This window comes from Taurulus bubalis (assembly GCF_910589615.1).
Source record: "Taurulus bubalis genome assembly, chromosome: 3".
Classification (NCBI taxonomy): domain Eukaryota; kingdom Metazoa; phylum Chordata; class Actinopteri; order Perciformes; family Cottidae; genus Taurulus; species Taurulus bubalis.
The window spans coordinates 19612009-19627008 of NC_136591.1; the positions used below are offsets into that span (position 1 = coordinate 19612009).

General features: G+C 40.6%; 1 protein-coding gene across 1 annotated transcript in view; it reads left to right on the top strand.

Moving 5' to 3' along the window:
- gtf3c2 (general transcription factor IIIC, polypeptide 2, beta) overlaps positions 1 to 15000 on the top strand; it is a gene marked incomplete at its 5' end in the record, with an annotated part of 22259 nt that overhangs the window by 269 nt on the left and 6990 nt on the right. Inside the window, 13 exons of the mRNA XM_079215702.1 lie at positions 1 to 14; positions 683 to 776; positions 1488 to 2079; positions 2222 to 2340; positions 3182 to 3273; positions 3500 to 3585; positions 3757 to 3834; positions 4687 to 4788; positions 5258 to 5485; positions 5909 to 6020; positions 6127 to 6238; positions 14496 to 14527; positions 14669 to 14798. The exon at positions 1 to 14 is cut by the window's left edge and continues 172 nt beyond it. Of these exons, the coding sequence (XP_079071828.1) occupies positions 1 to 14; positions 683 to 776; positions 1488 to 2079; positions 2222 to 2340; positions 3182 to 3273; positions 3500 to 3585; positions 3757 to 3834; positions 4687 to 4788; positions 5258 to 5485; positions 5909 to 6020; positions 6127 to 6238; positions 14496 to 14527; positions 14669 to 14798 (1791 nt within the window). The remainder of the gene's footprint in view (positions 15 to 682; positions 777 to 1487; positions 2080 to 2221; positions 2341 to 3181; positions 3274 to 3499; positions 3586 to 3756; positions 3835 to 4686; positions 4789 to 5257; positions 5486 to 5908; positions 6021 to 6126; positions 6239 to 14495; positions 14528 to 14668; positions 14799 to 15000) is intronic.

Sequence of the window (15000 nt, forward strand, 5' to 3'; positions counted from 1 at the left end):
CCCTTTCCGCGCAGGTTCGGTTTTATAATGGCATCATCGGTGTAACGTGAAACGTCCGTCGGGTCAACGGCCGATTTTAAGAGTGTTTCAAATACGTAAGGGTGACGTAAGAAGCGCGAGACTCCACGGTCACTTCAGCCTTTTAGCATTAGCTGAGCGGCGTTAGCTCAATAGCATGCACGCCAGGAGTCACCGGGGTAAACGTGTACAACTTAAATAACTTTGTACTTGCCTGTTTAATATTTGAAACGTATGCCGAATTGATGAGTGGTTAAAACACTGTTGGAATAGTCAAGCATCTGTATATAAATCACCGATTTACGCTTAAGAGCACAGAAGAAAACAAAAAAGTATCACAATACCGAATGAGGTTTGGTTATTTGGTCTCAGATAACGCGATATCGGGACTGTGCCTGGCTCTTTCATGTTGTTGAACTACTTAGCAATGTACAAACACACTAAAGACATATCAGGTGATGTTGTTTACTGTCTTTACAGGCTGTTGAGTCAGCCAGTCCAGAACAGAAAAGGGTGGAAACACTGAGGTATGATGATGAAATATTACTGAATGTGTACAATCACTTTATAACGTCACCTTTTTTTAATTTTATCTTTCTATATCCTAAGATATTGTGGTGTGGCTCATACAATATTAATGTCTGTCTTGATTTCTTTTTCACAGTGGGAAGAAACTTGGTCCATACATGAGGAGGCATCTGACAACCATCACAGCACAAGAAACCCAGGGCCAATGGATCCCATTGACTCTGGACAAGGTGATACAGGAGACACCATTTAAATGCATGAGGTTACTATATATTATACAGGTGTCGTGAAGGGGAATAGTATAATGAATGTGCTTTTTAATTAAAGATACTGTTGCAATAGGAACTGAGTTGACAGGCTGGTTATACTAAGATGTTAATTCTGAATTAATTCTGAATTAATGAATTCCCTTTATATGCGGCGCAAAATATAAAGTGAAAGTTGATAACAGCCTTGGAAGCTGCTTTGATATTTTATGCAGCATTGTGTTCATTTTGTGCAGCGATTATAGGGACTTGATGTTCCTAAAACATACGGTGGAATGTTAACAATATTGTTTATTATTATTATGTACGGTTATTTTGTATTATGTACGGTTATTTTGTTTTATTTATCATTTGTTCTTATTTATCTATTTTATTTTGTTGATAGTGTTGTTATTTTGCGCCCTCGTAATTAATTTGAAAGCAAAAATGATCCATTCATTCACACAAATTGCTAATTCAAGAGCATGAACTACTCTTTTGTGCTCCCTTCTATTTCCATATGACAACTTCCATATCATACATTTATTGGAATATTTCAGTGTGTTTATTTATTTCTTTTTTGCAAGGATGTAAGAGTAGTATTTGGTGAGATAGTTACGCATGCTTTTAGTGGAGCTATAGTCTCTCAGTTGTGTATTTTAATACATTTTTGCACACCTGTCGCTCTCCACGCAGGGCAAGAGAAGCCGTCAGCTTTACCACCCAGCTCCAGAGGACGACAACGGAGGGCAAATACAAAATATTGTGATTATGAAACTGATGGTTCCCCTCAAAGTTCCCCTCAAAAACCACAAAGAACAAGGTCAAGAGAAGCAGCTGCGAAGAAAACTCCGGCAAAGAGGGGAAAAGCTGCGAACGCCACACGACAATCCGAAGATGAGGAACAAGAGGCCACCGACGAAACACCTCCTGAGGAGGAAACTCCTAAAAGGGCAACAAGGGCCAAGAGGACGCCGGTGAAGAAGACTCCCGCCAAGAAGACTCCCGCCAAGAAGACTCCCGCCAAGAAGACTCCCGCCAAGAAGACTGCCGCCAAGAAGACTGCCGCCAAAAAAACTCCCAACACCGACAGGGAGGGTGGGGTTGTGGATACTGCTCAGCTGGAAAATGGGACGCCAAATGGGACGCCAAATGGGACGCCAAAGAGACGGTATGTGAGGAAGCAGCCGCCAAAGGAACCTGTTGCAGAACCACCGCCCGAGCCGCCGACTGAACCCGAGGAGGAGACCACACCGAGCGGGCGCCACAGGAGAGGCGCTGCTAAAGCGTGAGTTACACGCAGCATTCGTTACCTTCCTGTGCACGCTAAATGTAATTTAAAACGTCTTCAGACGTACTCCACGCGCACACATTATCATAACAATGTAGTTATTCTATATTGAAAATGTTGTAAAAATGTATTTCTCCAGGGCGCTGAAGTACCTCCACATTTTGGCAAAAGAAGTGCTCAATCATCCCGGTGACGAGTTGGACTCCGATCCAGACAGCGACAGTGACATCCCCCGCAAAAGTCACAAAGGATGCAAAGGTACAGCAGAAATGTGAGCAAGTCAGCGAATCGCCGGTTTGATTCCCGTCTGGCCGGACTGTTTGCTGCATGTCGTTCCTTTACTTTCTTTCCTGTGTGTTTCTCCACACTGAAAGTCCAGCGTCATGGCGGTGTTGCTGTCGAAAAGATAAGAGGCGAACGAACGTGCAGCGTGTGCATGTGCCAGCTTTTCCTTTCACGTCGTTGTGGGTCAGGGGTCAGGCAGAGGTCAGAACCTCAGACATTCTGCATCACTCGGCACTTTCAAAACAGCACTTAAAACTAATTTATTTAAATCTGCTTTTAACCTGTGATGTTAGTTCAGTATGTTTTTGTTTAGTTTCTTACTGTTATGTCATCTCTCTTGTTTACATTGTTGTTGTGTCTGTTTGTTTCTACCATGTAAAGTGCCCTGAGTACCTCGTAAAACGCTAAACAAATGAAATGTATTATTAATGTATAACAGGACAATAAGGTCACCAGTTAAGGGTGGCCCTTTACTGGTTTGGGCGTTACCTTTGACCTTTGCCATAATGCCTGTTGGTATAAATCAGGATTGAAGATTTGGCAATTTTCTATACCATTTAAAGCAAAGTAACTATCCTTTTTAATATCTTAGTTATGTTAGTCTTGAACATTTTCCAAACTGTTTTATTCACTGTATTAACCAAAAACAGATATTCCACCAGTTTTTTTTCTATATATATATATATATATATATATATATATATATATATATATATATATATATTGCATTTTTATATATATATATCTCAGTGAAGACCCCGACATCCTCTGACAGGAATACGTCAAAGACTGCTAATTCTTTACATTCATTCAGGGCGTAAAGGCCGAAAGAGGAAGTGTTATGACAGTGATGCTGCAGAAGATGAAGATTTTGTTCCGAATGTTGAAGAAGAAGAAGAAGAAGAAGAAGAGGTTGTTGAGGAGAGGGAAGACGAAGAGGAGGCAGAGAACTCTGACTCTGACTCGGGGACAGAGGGAAGAAGAGCCACTTATCATGTCTACAAGAGTAACGTGAGTAGAATCTTCTGCTTCATGTATTATTATTCATTTAAATAAAAGACACAACTTAGATCTCTGCAGAACTTTTCCTTCAAAAATAATCAAATAAACTCTTCTCCTTTTTCTTCTGTAGTCGGGCCCCAGTCCCAAAACCCCCAACGGGCTCACCCGCAACGTGATGAAGACGGTTTGGGAGGCCACGAACACGGCCAAGAAATTGCAAGTAGCCTCACTCAGTCACCATCATAATATGTCACAAACACATTATTTGTGACATTATTGTGTGTGTGTGTGTGTGTGTGTGTGTGTGTGTGTGTGTGTGTGTGTGTGTGTGTGTGTGTGTGTGTGTGTGTGTGTGTGTGTGTGTGTGTGTGTGTGTGTGTGTTCCAGCCGGGAGGAGCACTACAGCAGCTGGGTGTTCCCAGAGTGGGTCGTCTCCACCAAGGTCTGGCACCTCGTACCACCAAGGTAGTTAACCTTCAACCGTAGTTTGTAGTTATTGAGATAATTCAGTTTTCTAGTGACCAAAATAAGGTCATACTGTATTTTAACATTTGGCGCATTAATATAGCAGCAAGCAACTGTTATCTAAGTAAAGATACAATTGAGTTTTTGTCGACATGCATGCTTTTAGTGCATGTGATTGCATGCGAGTGTTCCCCTCTCGCCGCAGCTGATAACGCAGCATCTGTCAATCAAACTCTTAACGAAGCCGGTCGGCAGAAGAACGAAAACATCTTTTACATCAAGAAAAGCCTTAACTGTCGTTCTTTGCTCTTCTTTTAGTGAAGAAAAAATACTCTCCAGTTAACTGAAAATAGCTCCTCAAATAACTGATGCTATTGCAGCAGCTACGCTAACCGCTTCATTGTCGTACCGGTCGCGTCACACACACACCTAAGCCCCGCCCCTAGCTGCCAGTCGCTCCCAACAGGACTCTGATTGGTCCATGCTCTGGCTTACTGTCCACAGACAGAGTGTTAGAAGCCTGCGAGAGACTCCTGCTGACGTGCAATGTCACTTCAAAGGTTCTTTATGAATTAACGTAATTACTGACTTACTGGTCACTTTAACCGCTTTTATGTAGCTTTAAGCGCTCAAATATGGAACCTAACCTATGTGACGTGATCGTTGCATTTATTTACCTGGGCTTTTGTCTTTAGCGACTCACAATATGAACTATCGACCATGTGAAGAAGCTTCTTCAAATATGTTTTTCATTTAGAGACAGTATTGGGTCGAGAAATAGGTCTGGTGTGCTGGTAATTAATTTTTATGAAGTAATTGTTAAAGGTTTATGTGAACTTGTGTGTTCTTCAGTGATTTGGAGAAATATCTGCCTCAGGAGCTTCAGTCGGCTGCTTTCAGAGTGTCCAGAGAAGGCCTCCGAAAGGAGGAGACGCCTCTGCAAAGACTCGGCAGGTGAGAAGGATCCAAACTTTAACTTGTATACCAGAAAAACTAATGTAATTCAGCATCTAAAATTAGAGCTTTCACCACTTTACAAGATGTCCCACTTATTGGCTCCTTCATGCTGCATTATTGTCATTTCAGAGGTTATTGCCAGCTGGCATTATTACCAGTATCACCATTGCCAGGGTTTTTACTTTCTCATTGTGCGTAGACACCAGAATAAGATTATATTTCCATATTTCACATTGATGCATACATCTTTTGTTCTGTTCTGTCAAATGTTCTGTTGAAAGCATACATTTCAAAATGTGATCCAGATTATTGTTTTTATTGTTTTGCTTTGGGGGGAAGCTTAAATGAAGTAGAAATATGTTTTGGTGTTCGTTACGAGATAAAAAAAAGTCGGATCTTGTATTTTTAAAATAAAACACAAATTCCTTCCTCTTTTTAATACCGCCCTGTTTACTTCACTGACCAGGTTAACAGCAGTGCCCGCTCACCCAGACCGCTGGGACATGTTGCTGTATGCGGGGGGGCCGGTCTGGGCTATGGAGTGGTGTCCCACGCCCGACGGTGCTCCGGCATCCCAGTACGTCGCTCTGGCCTGCCATCAAGGGATGGAAGACCAGCACTGTGTCAACAAGATGCACAGCGGAGTGGGACTCGTTCAGCTGTGGGACCTGGGCGCGCTGCAGTACAACAGCAGGTAGGGAAATGAGCGCACTTTTTTTACCAATGTATTTGTAATGTTGTTGTTTTTTTACTTATTATTTTAATTATTTTGTTAAAAAAATCTAGATATTTGTTTAATAATTTTGTTTAATATTTTTTCTTTTATTATTTTTCTTTTATTTCTTTTAATTATTTTATTTTGTAAAGCAAAATCTATATTTGTTTAATTAGTTTATTTATTTTATTTACAGTTTTGTTGGGCCTCACTGTTTGGCTTGCCTTGTTTTTACTTTTAGTTTTTTTTTTTAAGGTCTTTTAGGACTGTTTTTAATTCAAAGTTTAATCAACTTGTCATTTTTGTCTGTAAAAGAAAGATGTTTCGCTGTTGCAACGTGTGGCGTCCTCCTCCTTTTTGTTTTTAATGAGACTCTTTCTCCTCCGTCCTCCCTCCCTGCAGACCGGACTCCCAGCCAGTCTTGGCCTATGGCTTGGCCCAGGACAAGGGCTTCGTCTGGCATCTGAAGTGGTGTCCTGCAGGAGGCTGGGAGCTGCCCAGCTGTGGCAGAAAGGTGCGGAGGTTCCACCAACATGAGAGCCAGTATTCAGCGTATTTGCTCTAGAATGTCTCAATGTGACTCTATTAAAAAGTTTTAAAACCCCTCTGCTCCTGAAAAGGATCCGTTCCTGCCCAGACTGGGTCTTCTGGCAGTCGCCACCTCCACCGGCGTTGTCACCGTTTACAGCCTGCCCCACCCGGACGGCCTGCACTCAAGCAAGGGGCAAACTGGTGAGACTGGGAATATTATTTCTAATTTACAAATATTGTAAAGTGATGCACAACACTAACACCCAGGACATGAAGTGTGCCTAGAGGTCAGCAGAGGGCAGTGTTGCCTTTTTCTAAAGCATGAAGTGGGCATGTTGTGGACCTGGGCCCTGTTTCTCATACCTGGCTTACTGAGTTAGCGGGCTAATTGTCAGAATAAGATGACGTAGGTCTGGCTTTTCCGTTTCTCAAAGCAAGCTTAGATAAATCATCCTTTACATTATCATGACTTCCTGTACACGGCGATAACGATTTTGCCGGCAAGGAATCATTTATTTACGAGAGCTTCTCGAGTTGCGGACATTGATCACTACAGGCGCAGCTGATCGCCCGTCTCACAGACATAGACATAGGTAGAAGAAGTATCATCAAAAACTTTCGCGGGAAGCCGTTGTCTCATCTCAATTGATTATTATGTTTATTATTAATTAATTATTCTGAAAATAAAGAACAATGGCCATCACAACTTCCTAAAAACCCAAGATGGCGTCTTCAAATTAAGATATTCAGTTTCCACTGATATAAAACGAGAGAAAAACAGCAACTAAATCATTGTTGATATTTGGCACAGCGATTCATTCATTAGCAAAATAGCTAACGGCTTAATTGTTTTAGCTCCAGTTTCATTAGAATGATTTCAGGCTGCAGGTTGTTGTATTTTTTAATACACGACCTGAGTCTGTTATGGTCCTCAAAAAGCAGCAGCGTATCGGACACGGACGTCATCAACGGGACCGGATCTCGTACGTACTCAATAGAAGGACGATACCCGTGAGGATGGTTTAGAGCTCAAGGGTCCAACAGACTGTTTATAGCCGCAGTTAACTGCCCCTCTGAAACACTGAGAAAACACACACACACACACACACACACACACATACACATACACTGTGTCTGTGTATGATGGATGTGGCAGATGAGATAACCATTAATCCCCTTCCTCCGGTTTTCTATCAGCAGCAGGATGTCAAGTAACGAAGTACAAATACTTCGTTACCTTACTTAAGTAGAAATTTTGGGTATCTATACTTTACTGGAGTATTTATTTTTCAGATGACTTTTTACTTCTACTCCTTACATTTTCACGCAAATATCTGTACTTTCTACTCCCTACATTTTAAAAATAGCCTCGTTACTATTTCATTTTGGTTTGTTTTCACTCCGGCTTGTCATCGTTCAAAAACACACACACAAAACCTCTCCGCCCCGTTGCCCACAGATACGTGCGCGCGCACACAGGTGAGCGCTGAGCACACACAGCAGCGGACAGAGAGCGTCGAAAAATATGTTGCGTGAAAAGTAGACCGCTATATCTACGTTTTAAACGCTCCCATGGTGAAGATGCAACAGCAGCTCTCATGTGAGGAGCAGCGGAGTTCTCCTCGCACCGGAGCAGCTCTCTGAACCCGGAGCAGCTCTCCTGCTCCAGGTGAAACGAGCCAAAGTGCTCGTGTCTCCTACCAACAATGAGCTGCTGGCTTCACATATTACAAAAGTACAAAGTACACGGATATAAAACGAAGTCATTAATAAATACATGGACAAATGCCTTATTTCTACTTACTTTCGGGTAAATGGTTACGGTACGCCGTTAACAGGTTACGCTTGCGCATGCGCGATTCGACGTGACGCTGTGAGCTCCGTGACCTCGTCTTTTCCTGCTGTTGCGTTTCTCAAAATAAAAAAACAGATCTAAGCTCAATATTGAGCATGAATTGAGAGAGGCCGTATCAAATCTACAACCCCGTTTATAACATGTGTGTCGAGGAAAGCAGGTCACTGCTCCACTAATACTGATACAACGCGATGGCTCACATATCTGCACTCATTCTGTTTTGTTTGGCAAAAAAAACTAAAAGCTTATTGTTTTCCACAATGAGCTATTTAGTAGTAACTAAATCTGAGTTATTTTTTGCACAGATAGAACTTACACAAAACACTGTCTGATGGGGCAATCTGATATACTTGAAAGTGATTGCAATTGTCTTTATTCTGTTATTTATAAAAGCACAGATGAGTCACACAATTATGTTATTTACAGAAAAAGTTTGAGAACCACAGCTTTAAGTGTTTAAGTGTTATTTTGCACTATTACAATACTTATAGGCAACTAGTTATCATGTCTTCCGCTCCATGAAACGCATGTTAATGCTCAGTAGTACACATATGGTACTTTAATGTATTTGCATTGTAATAAAATGTGATCATTTTAAATGGGCATATATGCAGCTGAAACGGGTAGCCTAGTGCATCCCACATTTTTCAACATAACATTTTAAAACATTATGGCCTTTATAAAAATGATTGTTTTGGGGGAGGTCGGGTAGTGCACTATAGGCCCCTGAGACGCGGCTTAAGAGTTTATCCTTAATGGAAAAAAAACATTCCCCTTGCTTTACTTTTATACTTTTAAGTAATTTTTAAACCAGTACTTTGACACTTTTACTTAAGTAAAAAGCTTGAGTTGATACTTCAACTTTTACAGAAGTATTTGTAAACCATAGTATCTATACTTCTACTTGAGTAATGAATGTGAATACTTTTGACACCTCTGATCAGCAGCGCTCACTGAACTGTGCCACAAGCTCCAGCTTCTATAATGTCAGCATATACACATGTCTGTGTGTGTGTCTGTGTGTCTGTGTGTCTGTGTGTCTGTGTGTCTGTGTGTCTGTGTGTGTGTGTGTGTGTGTGTGTGTGTGTGTGTGTGTGTGTGTGTGTGTGTCTGATTAAACACCAGTCTAAGATCATAGTGTTTCTCATAATAAAAATACACCTCTCACACATTTCATTAAATCACAGACAAACAACCTCCCTCATCCCATCATTGTGTTGTGGGGACCTTCTCTGCTGATATCAGAGAAGAATGCTGATATTCCTTTAGATACGCCTCAGAATCTATTCATTTAATGATACAGCTAAAAAAGAAAACATTTTAAAACTTAAAAAAAAATCTGTGATTAATTTAATATGTTACTGAAAAAAAATGATGTCTTGAGGGATTTGTCTCAGGGAGTCTGTTAGCAGATGTGTTTTGTATAGCATATATACTCAGTGTTAACCCTAATACTGACGGAGGAATAAAACAATGTGGGGCATTACTTGGGTTTCAGTGGAACTCTGTCATTCAGTTAAGTAAAACTGTATTATCACATGTCAACTTGAGCACCTAATTGGCTGTTCAATTTGTCCATCAAAACAGTTGTTGGATTATCTCCATAACGCCTGCATATGGCAATACACATAACATATAGTTGAGAACACGCTTTGTGCATGTTAACAGAGTTTTTTAATTTATTTTCTCAATTTATTTTCTAAACTCATGTTTACAATGTTTACTGAGGGAATAAATCAAGAGAGAAGTAGAGTCATTTATATAGACTTCTATACAACCAGAGGAGTCGCCCCCCTGGTGGTCAGGAGAGAGAATGCAGGTTTAACACATGAAGCATATACTTCTATACAATCAGAGGAGTGTTAATGTATAAAATATGCAAACACACACCTGCCCTTACTTTCATTTAAGGACACCATCATTAATGCTAATATGTAATTAAACCCAGTGTATTGGGTAACAACAGACTATATTACACTTGGCTTGGTTTTACAATGAAGATGAATTTCCAGTGCACCATGGACATAAAAAGCCATATAATGCCTGACATTTCCGTGCTTTACCCCAATGCTTCATGGAGTCTGGTTTCCATTTTATTTTGTAGCCGTGGGTCATTGGTTCCAGCTTCTAAAGAGCTCCTCCATCAGCCCCCTGCTTCCAACCATAGGTTACCATTATTGGATAGAAAGGTTGCAGAGCGCTCACATTTGCACACACACACACAGAGACGATTGCAGAGAGACCTGAACTGATACTGAGCTTTTCAACTGGGTCATAACTGCAATTCAACAATACAGAATTGTATTAGGACGATTATGTGACATTATGTGTTATTGAAAACATATCCACAAGTTAAAGACTTTAGGCCAGAGGTGGGCAAACTACGGCCTGCGGGCCGGATCCGGCATTTTAATCCGGCTCGCCGAGTATTATAATTTTTATAACATTAAAAAAAAAAAAAAAAGAAGTTATAGTAAAGACCGCTGTAGCACTTCTCCGTTCCCAAGTTCAGTTTCCCGAAGCACGATGACCACAACAGACCAGCGTTGATGTTTCTTCATGATTATTTATTGCACAGCGCTCTTTCAGGCTTTCCGTGTGTGTGTTCTGCTCTACGCGGCGATATAGATTTTGCCGGCAAGAAATAATTTATTTACGAGAGCTTCTCGAGCCGCGGACATTGATCACCACAGGCGCAGCTGATTGCCCGTCTCAGACACAGACTATCAGCCGCTGCATGCCGCGCTGTTCTTAAGTTTATTTCGCGCTTCAGAAACTTATGTATGTGTTGAAAGCACTCATAATCATATGACAGTGTTATTAGTACACCATACATATCATTATTGTAGAACATGATTAAGGTGATCGTGATGAGAATACAGAGAATCACACACAATTTATTTTCACTGCTTCAATTGATTGAATTTCTGATTATGAATAATATATACATACTGATCCGCCCATACACATATTCAAACTCCTAGTTATATGGTAATCTACACATACATGTATATACATATAATACATGATTCATACGCGCATACAGTACATATATCCTCATAAGTATATATTTATTGGCAAATATAATCTGATTAATTTGGGTGATGAAACGCTTAAAATTTGCCGATACATTTTCTCAACACTGACGCATTTAACTTGTCTGATATATTTGCGACGCTTATGTCTCGCAGCGGGGGCGATGTTAAAGTTGCGTTCACGGCAACAATGTTGCAAAGACGTTGGAATATTCGCAATGCGTTTGCTGTGAATGACTACGGTATTGACTTCCTCATATGCCTTCATGATGATCTCCTGCTTCTCATCAGAGGAATAAAAAGAGGTTCCTTTGAGTTTATTTGCCATTGTACTGTTAGAACATCGTGGTGTCAGTGCTCCATTATTATCCCTTCTGAAGAGGAGCGGGCGCGCGCATTTATCCAGATGACTGACGTCTGGCTAGAATTAACGAGACCGTTTCAGCACGGATCTGCCGTGAAGAAACCCAGATAGCCTGATGTCAATCATCTCGCTAATTTAAGATGGAGATTAGGACATTTGCTTGACTTTGTTTAGCCAGGTACGAGAAACAGGGCTCAGTGTGAGCATTCAGGCTCCCTCCTGTGGCAAAGGTGTACTGCAGATATAAAAGTCAACGGTAGAAATTCAATGGAATCTAGTTAAATATCATTACATGTTCAAGTTGGATTGGCACAACCATTTATGTTCCCCAGACTAAAATAAATCCTATAAATCCTAGAGAAGGTGGCCTTCTGGCTTTTCATCTAGCACCAATACCAAGTGTAAAACTTAGGACAAAATACCTTTTTGATATGAATGATATCCGCATTGACCTTAGCCAAGCTGTGTGTTAAGGGCTGAATAGCAATTGTTTACATGCTAAAGAAGAATAAAGAATGTAATAATAGATACTTTGTGAACAAAAAGCAATATTAAAATGATTTATTTAAACCAAAGACTGTATTTGAGGGGAAAAAAGAATTTGCCAAATATTCACATAAACTATTTATTAGATTTCTTTCAGGTAGGAGTTTATTTCTATCGCCTTTCAACTAATATACGACTCTGCTGTCACATTCAACTTCGAGCTGCTGACCTGGAGTTTATTTTGCTGGGTGGAAAAATACCTTTTTTTTTATCAGCTTGACTTATTCTTTGAAGGCAGACTGTAGAAATGGATTTAGAAGAACTGGCCCCAGAGGGGTGGAGACGGTGAAGCTGCTTTTAACCAAGTGATAAACGACCGGAGAGTTGCATTTACAACCTCTCACTCCTTCTAGCCGACATGATGAGCATTAATTGAATGTAGATTAGCTATCTCACATGAGCACGAGCGGGAATAACTCAGTGTCGGCTGAACGGGTTAAAGGTGAAATTGGTGTGTGTGCGTGCACGTGTTTTCCTCCAGCCGCCCAGCACTGTTTGCGACAGATAATTATAAATGGCTTTTGTCCGTCCAGGCACCAACATGAATGAGGAGGTGAATGAGAGGAGGCGGCTGTTAAAAGCTGCAGAAGAGGAGGGGGGGGGGGGGGGGGCGGTTAAGAAAAAAGAAGACAAAAGGGAGAATGCGAGACTGCGTAGTGAACGCACATCATTTACAGCTCCGTTCCCCATCAGACAAGGATCTATAATTGAAATGACAAAGAAGATGCATCGCCGAGCCAGTTGTTAGTGTTAGGAGCCATGAATTTCAAGCCTAGTAGCTGACACCTCTTGTAGTCCGACTCTGTCAGTCATCATGGAGGAGTCGGGGGGTGAAGCCAAGATGAAGTGTTTCCTATCCTGTGTTTTTTTTTTATTATTATTTTTTTTTTTTATTTATTTTATTTTTAAGGATACAAAAGAAAGATGGAAATAGAAAACAACAACACAAAACGAAAAAAAATATTTGCAAAATAAAATAAAAATACACAGACAACCACAACAAATAATAAACACATTCGCCGGGCTGAGATAAGTACATCTTGGTTATTAGACTTGGTCAGTTTAAGTCAACATCGGTGCCAGTATTTTTGATCTGGCTGAGCAAAGTCCCGTCTGGAAGGATCCACCATGTCTAAGATTGGTTTCCATGTCTTGACAAACCCCTTGACATGGGGTCAACTTTTCCAGAGGAAGGCCTCTTAATGCCAACAATATTTTTCCGATTAGGGTTTAAAATTTCATTTTATTGGGTTCATGGTTAAACACTCGCTTTGTACGATGGTAACATCAGCCGAATTAATGATTAAATTCTAATAAAATCCTGTGAATTATGTAAACCAGACTGAAGAAATACTTTAGTGAGATCACATTTGAACACGTCATGACGGCGTGACAATGTACCTTTGCCCAGTACAGATTTCTACCCAGTGGAGCTTGAACGCACCGTAACGCAAATCAATGCAACCTCCGTTAACGTTAGCCGTTAGCTCTCCGTGCTGTCGGCAGTGTGACGGGAATGAAACAAAATTATCGTAGGTGTCCAATTAGATTGGTTGTTCCAAATGTTTTTTCTCTCTGAATTACAAAACTGAAATGTGCATCTTGAAATGTAGTTTCAGACCTGTCTCAGACCAGGTCTGGGTTGACCCGGGTTCTGAGGTTAAAGATTAGGACTTGATTCAGCACGTCAGAGTACAAAAGTGTTTTTCTGAGGCGCAGGCGAGTTGATGGAAGGTGTTGAACAGTGAGAAGGACACCGTATTGATCTGAACACTGAAGGAGGAGAGGAAACTAATGATGGGGAACAGTCGGACGCCTTTTGTGTTTTTAGTTATTGGATTTTACCTCTATTAAACACAACAGTTATCGTCAGGCAGGCACGGAACAATTACTTCTAAAGTGGTTTCTAACATCCAGCAGTTTTTAACTTTGACATGTTTGCATTCTGAATTTACTTTTGGGAGAGAGTTGGGTCAATTACTTATTATCTGGAGTGACGTAGAGACCTGTCAATCACCTTGTAGCCCCGCCCTAAAGCATCCCCTGCTTTATGGTCTGTTTGACTCTAAATTACCATAATTTACTAAATGAACATCGTGCTGAATTGAAGAAGACTTGAAACTAGAGATTGAGACATAAACTCAAGTTTACTGAGGGAATAAATCAAGAGAGAAGTAGAGTTATTTTCTATATACTTCTATACAACCAAAGGAGTCGCCCCCTGGTGGTCAGGAGAGAGAATGCAGCTTTACCACATGAAGCATGTACTTCTATACAGCCAGAGGAGTTACCTCCTGGTGGTCAGGAGAGAGAATGCAGCTTTACCACATGAAGCATGTACTTCTATACAGCCAGAGGAGTCACCTCCTGGTGGTCAGGAGAGAGAATGCAGCTTTAACACATGAAGGAACTTTGCAGTGTGATGAACTAATTATGTATTATATAATAACCATTTTGCTGAGCATGTAGGAAGTCAAATTTCAGTAGACTATGCGCATGCTATGTTGTGTTTGTTTTCTAAAAAAGGACACACATATTTTCCACTTTCTTTTCCCTATAATAAGGTCACTGTTATTCTCATTGCATCCTATGCTTAGTTTTAATTCTCATTACCAATAAACAGAAAATATAAAGCGTGATTCATGTTTCTCTCTGCAGGAAACGACAGTACACAGCTGCCGATTTACCAGGTAGGCTCCTTTTGAAAATGTTTGTGTGTCTTCCTCTAATTACGTGGATAATTAGATGGTGAAATACCGAATGTGTAATATTTTTTATATATATAGAGCTGTCGCAGACGTTTGACGGATCCTCCCTCTCGTTTCCTGCAGGCAGAAGGAGTGTTAACACTGAAGCTGGGCTCCCTCAAAGCCCCTCGCCATGAAAAGAGTGGACAAGTCCTGTCTATGGATTGGTTGCCTGAGAAACCACACAATATAATGGCTATAGGATTTTATGACGGTATGAATTGATTTCATGATTAATCGGTTCAGTGTTTGTCAGAACAAACAAATGAAGAGTCTGAATCCCCTCAGGTTCATCTCTGTATTCTTGTCACTGATTAATTATTTCTACAAACATCACTCTTCCTTTTTTTGTATCTATGTCTTGTTGATGTTTATTTATGTATATATTATTATGTACATGTTTTGCTGTCTTTTTT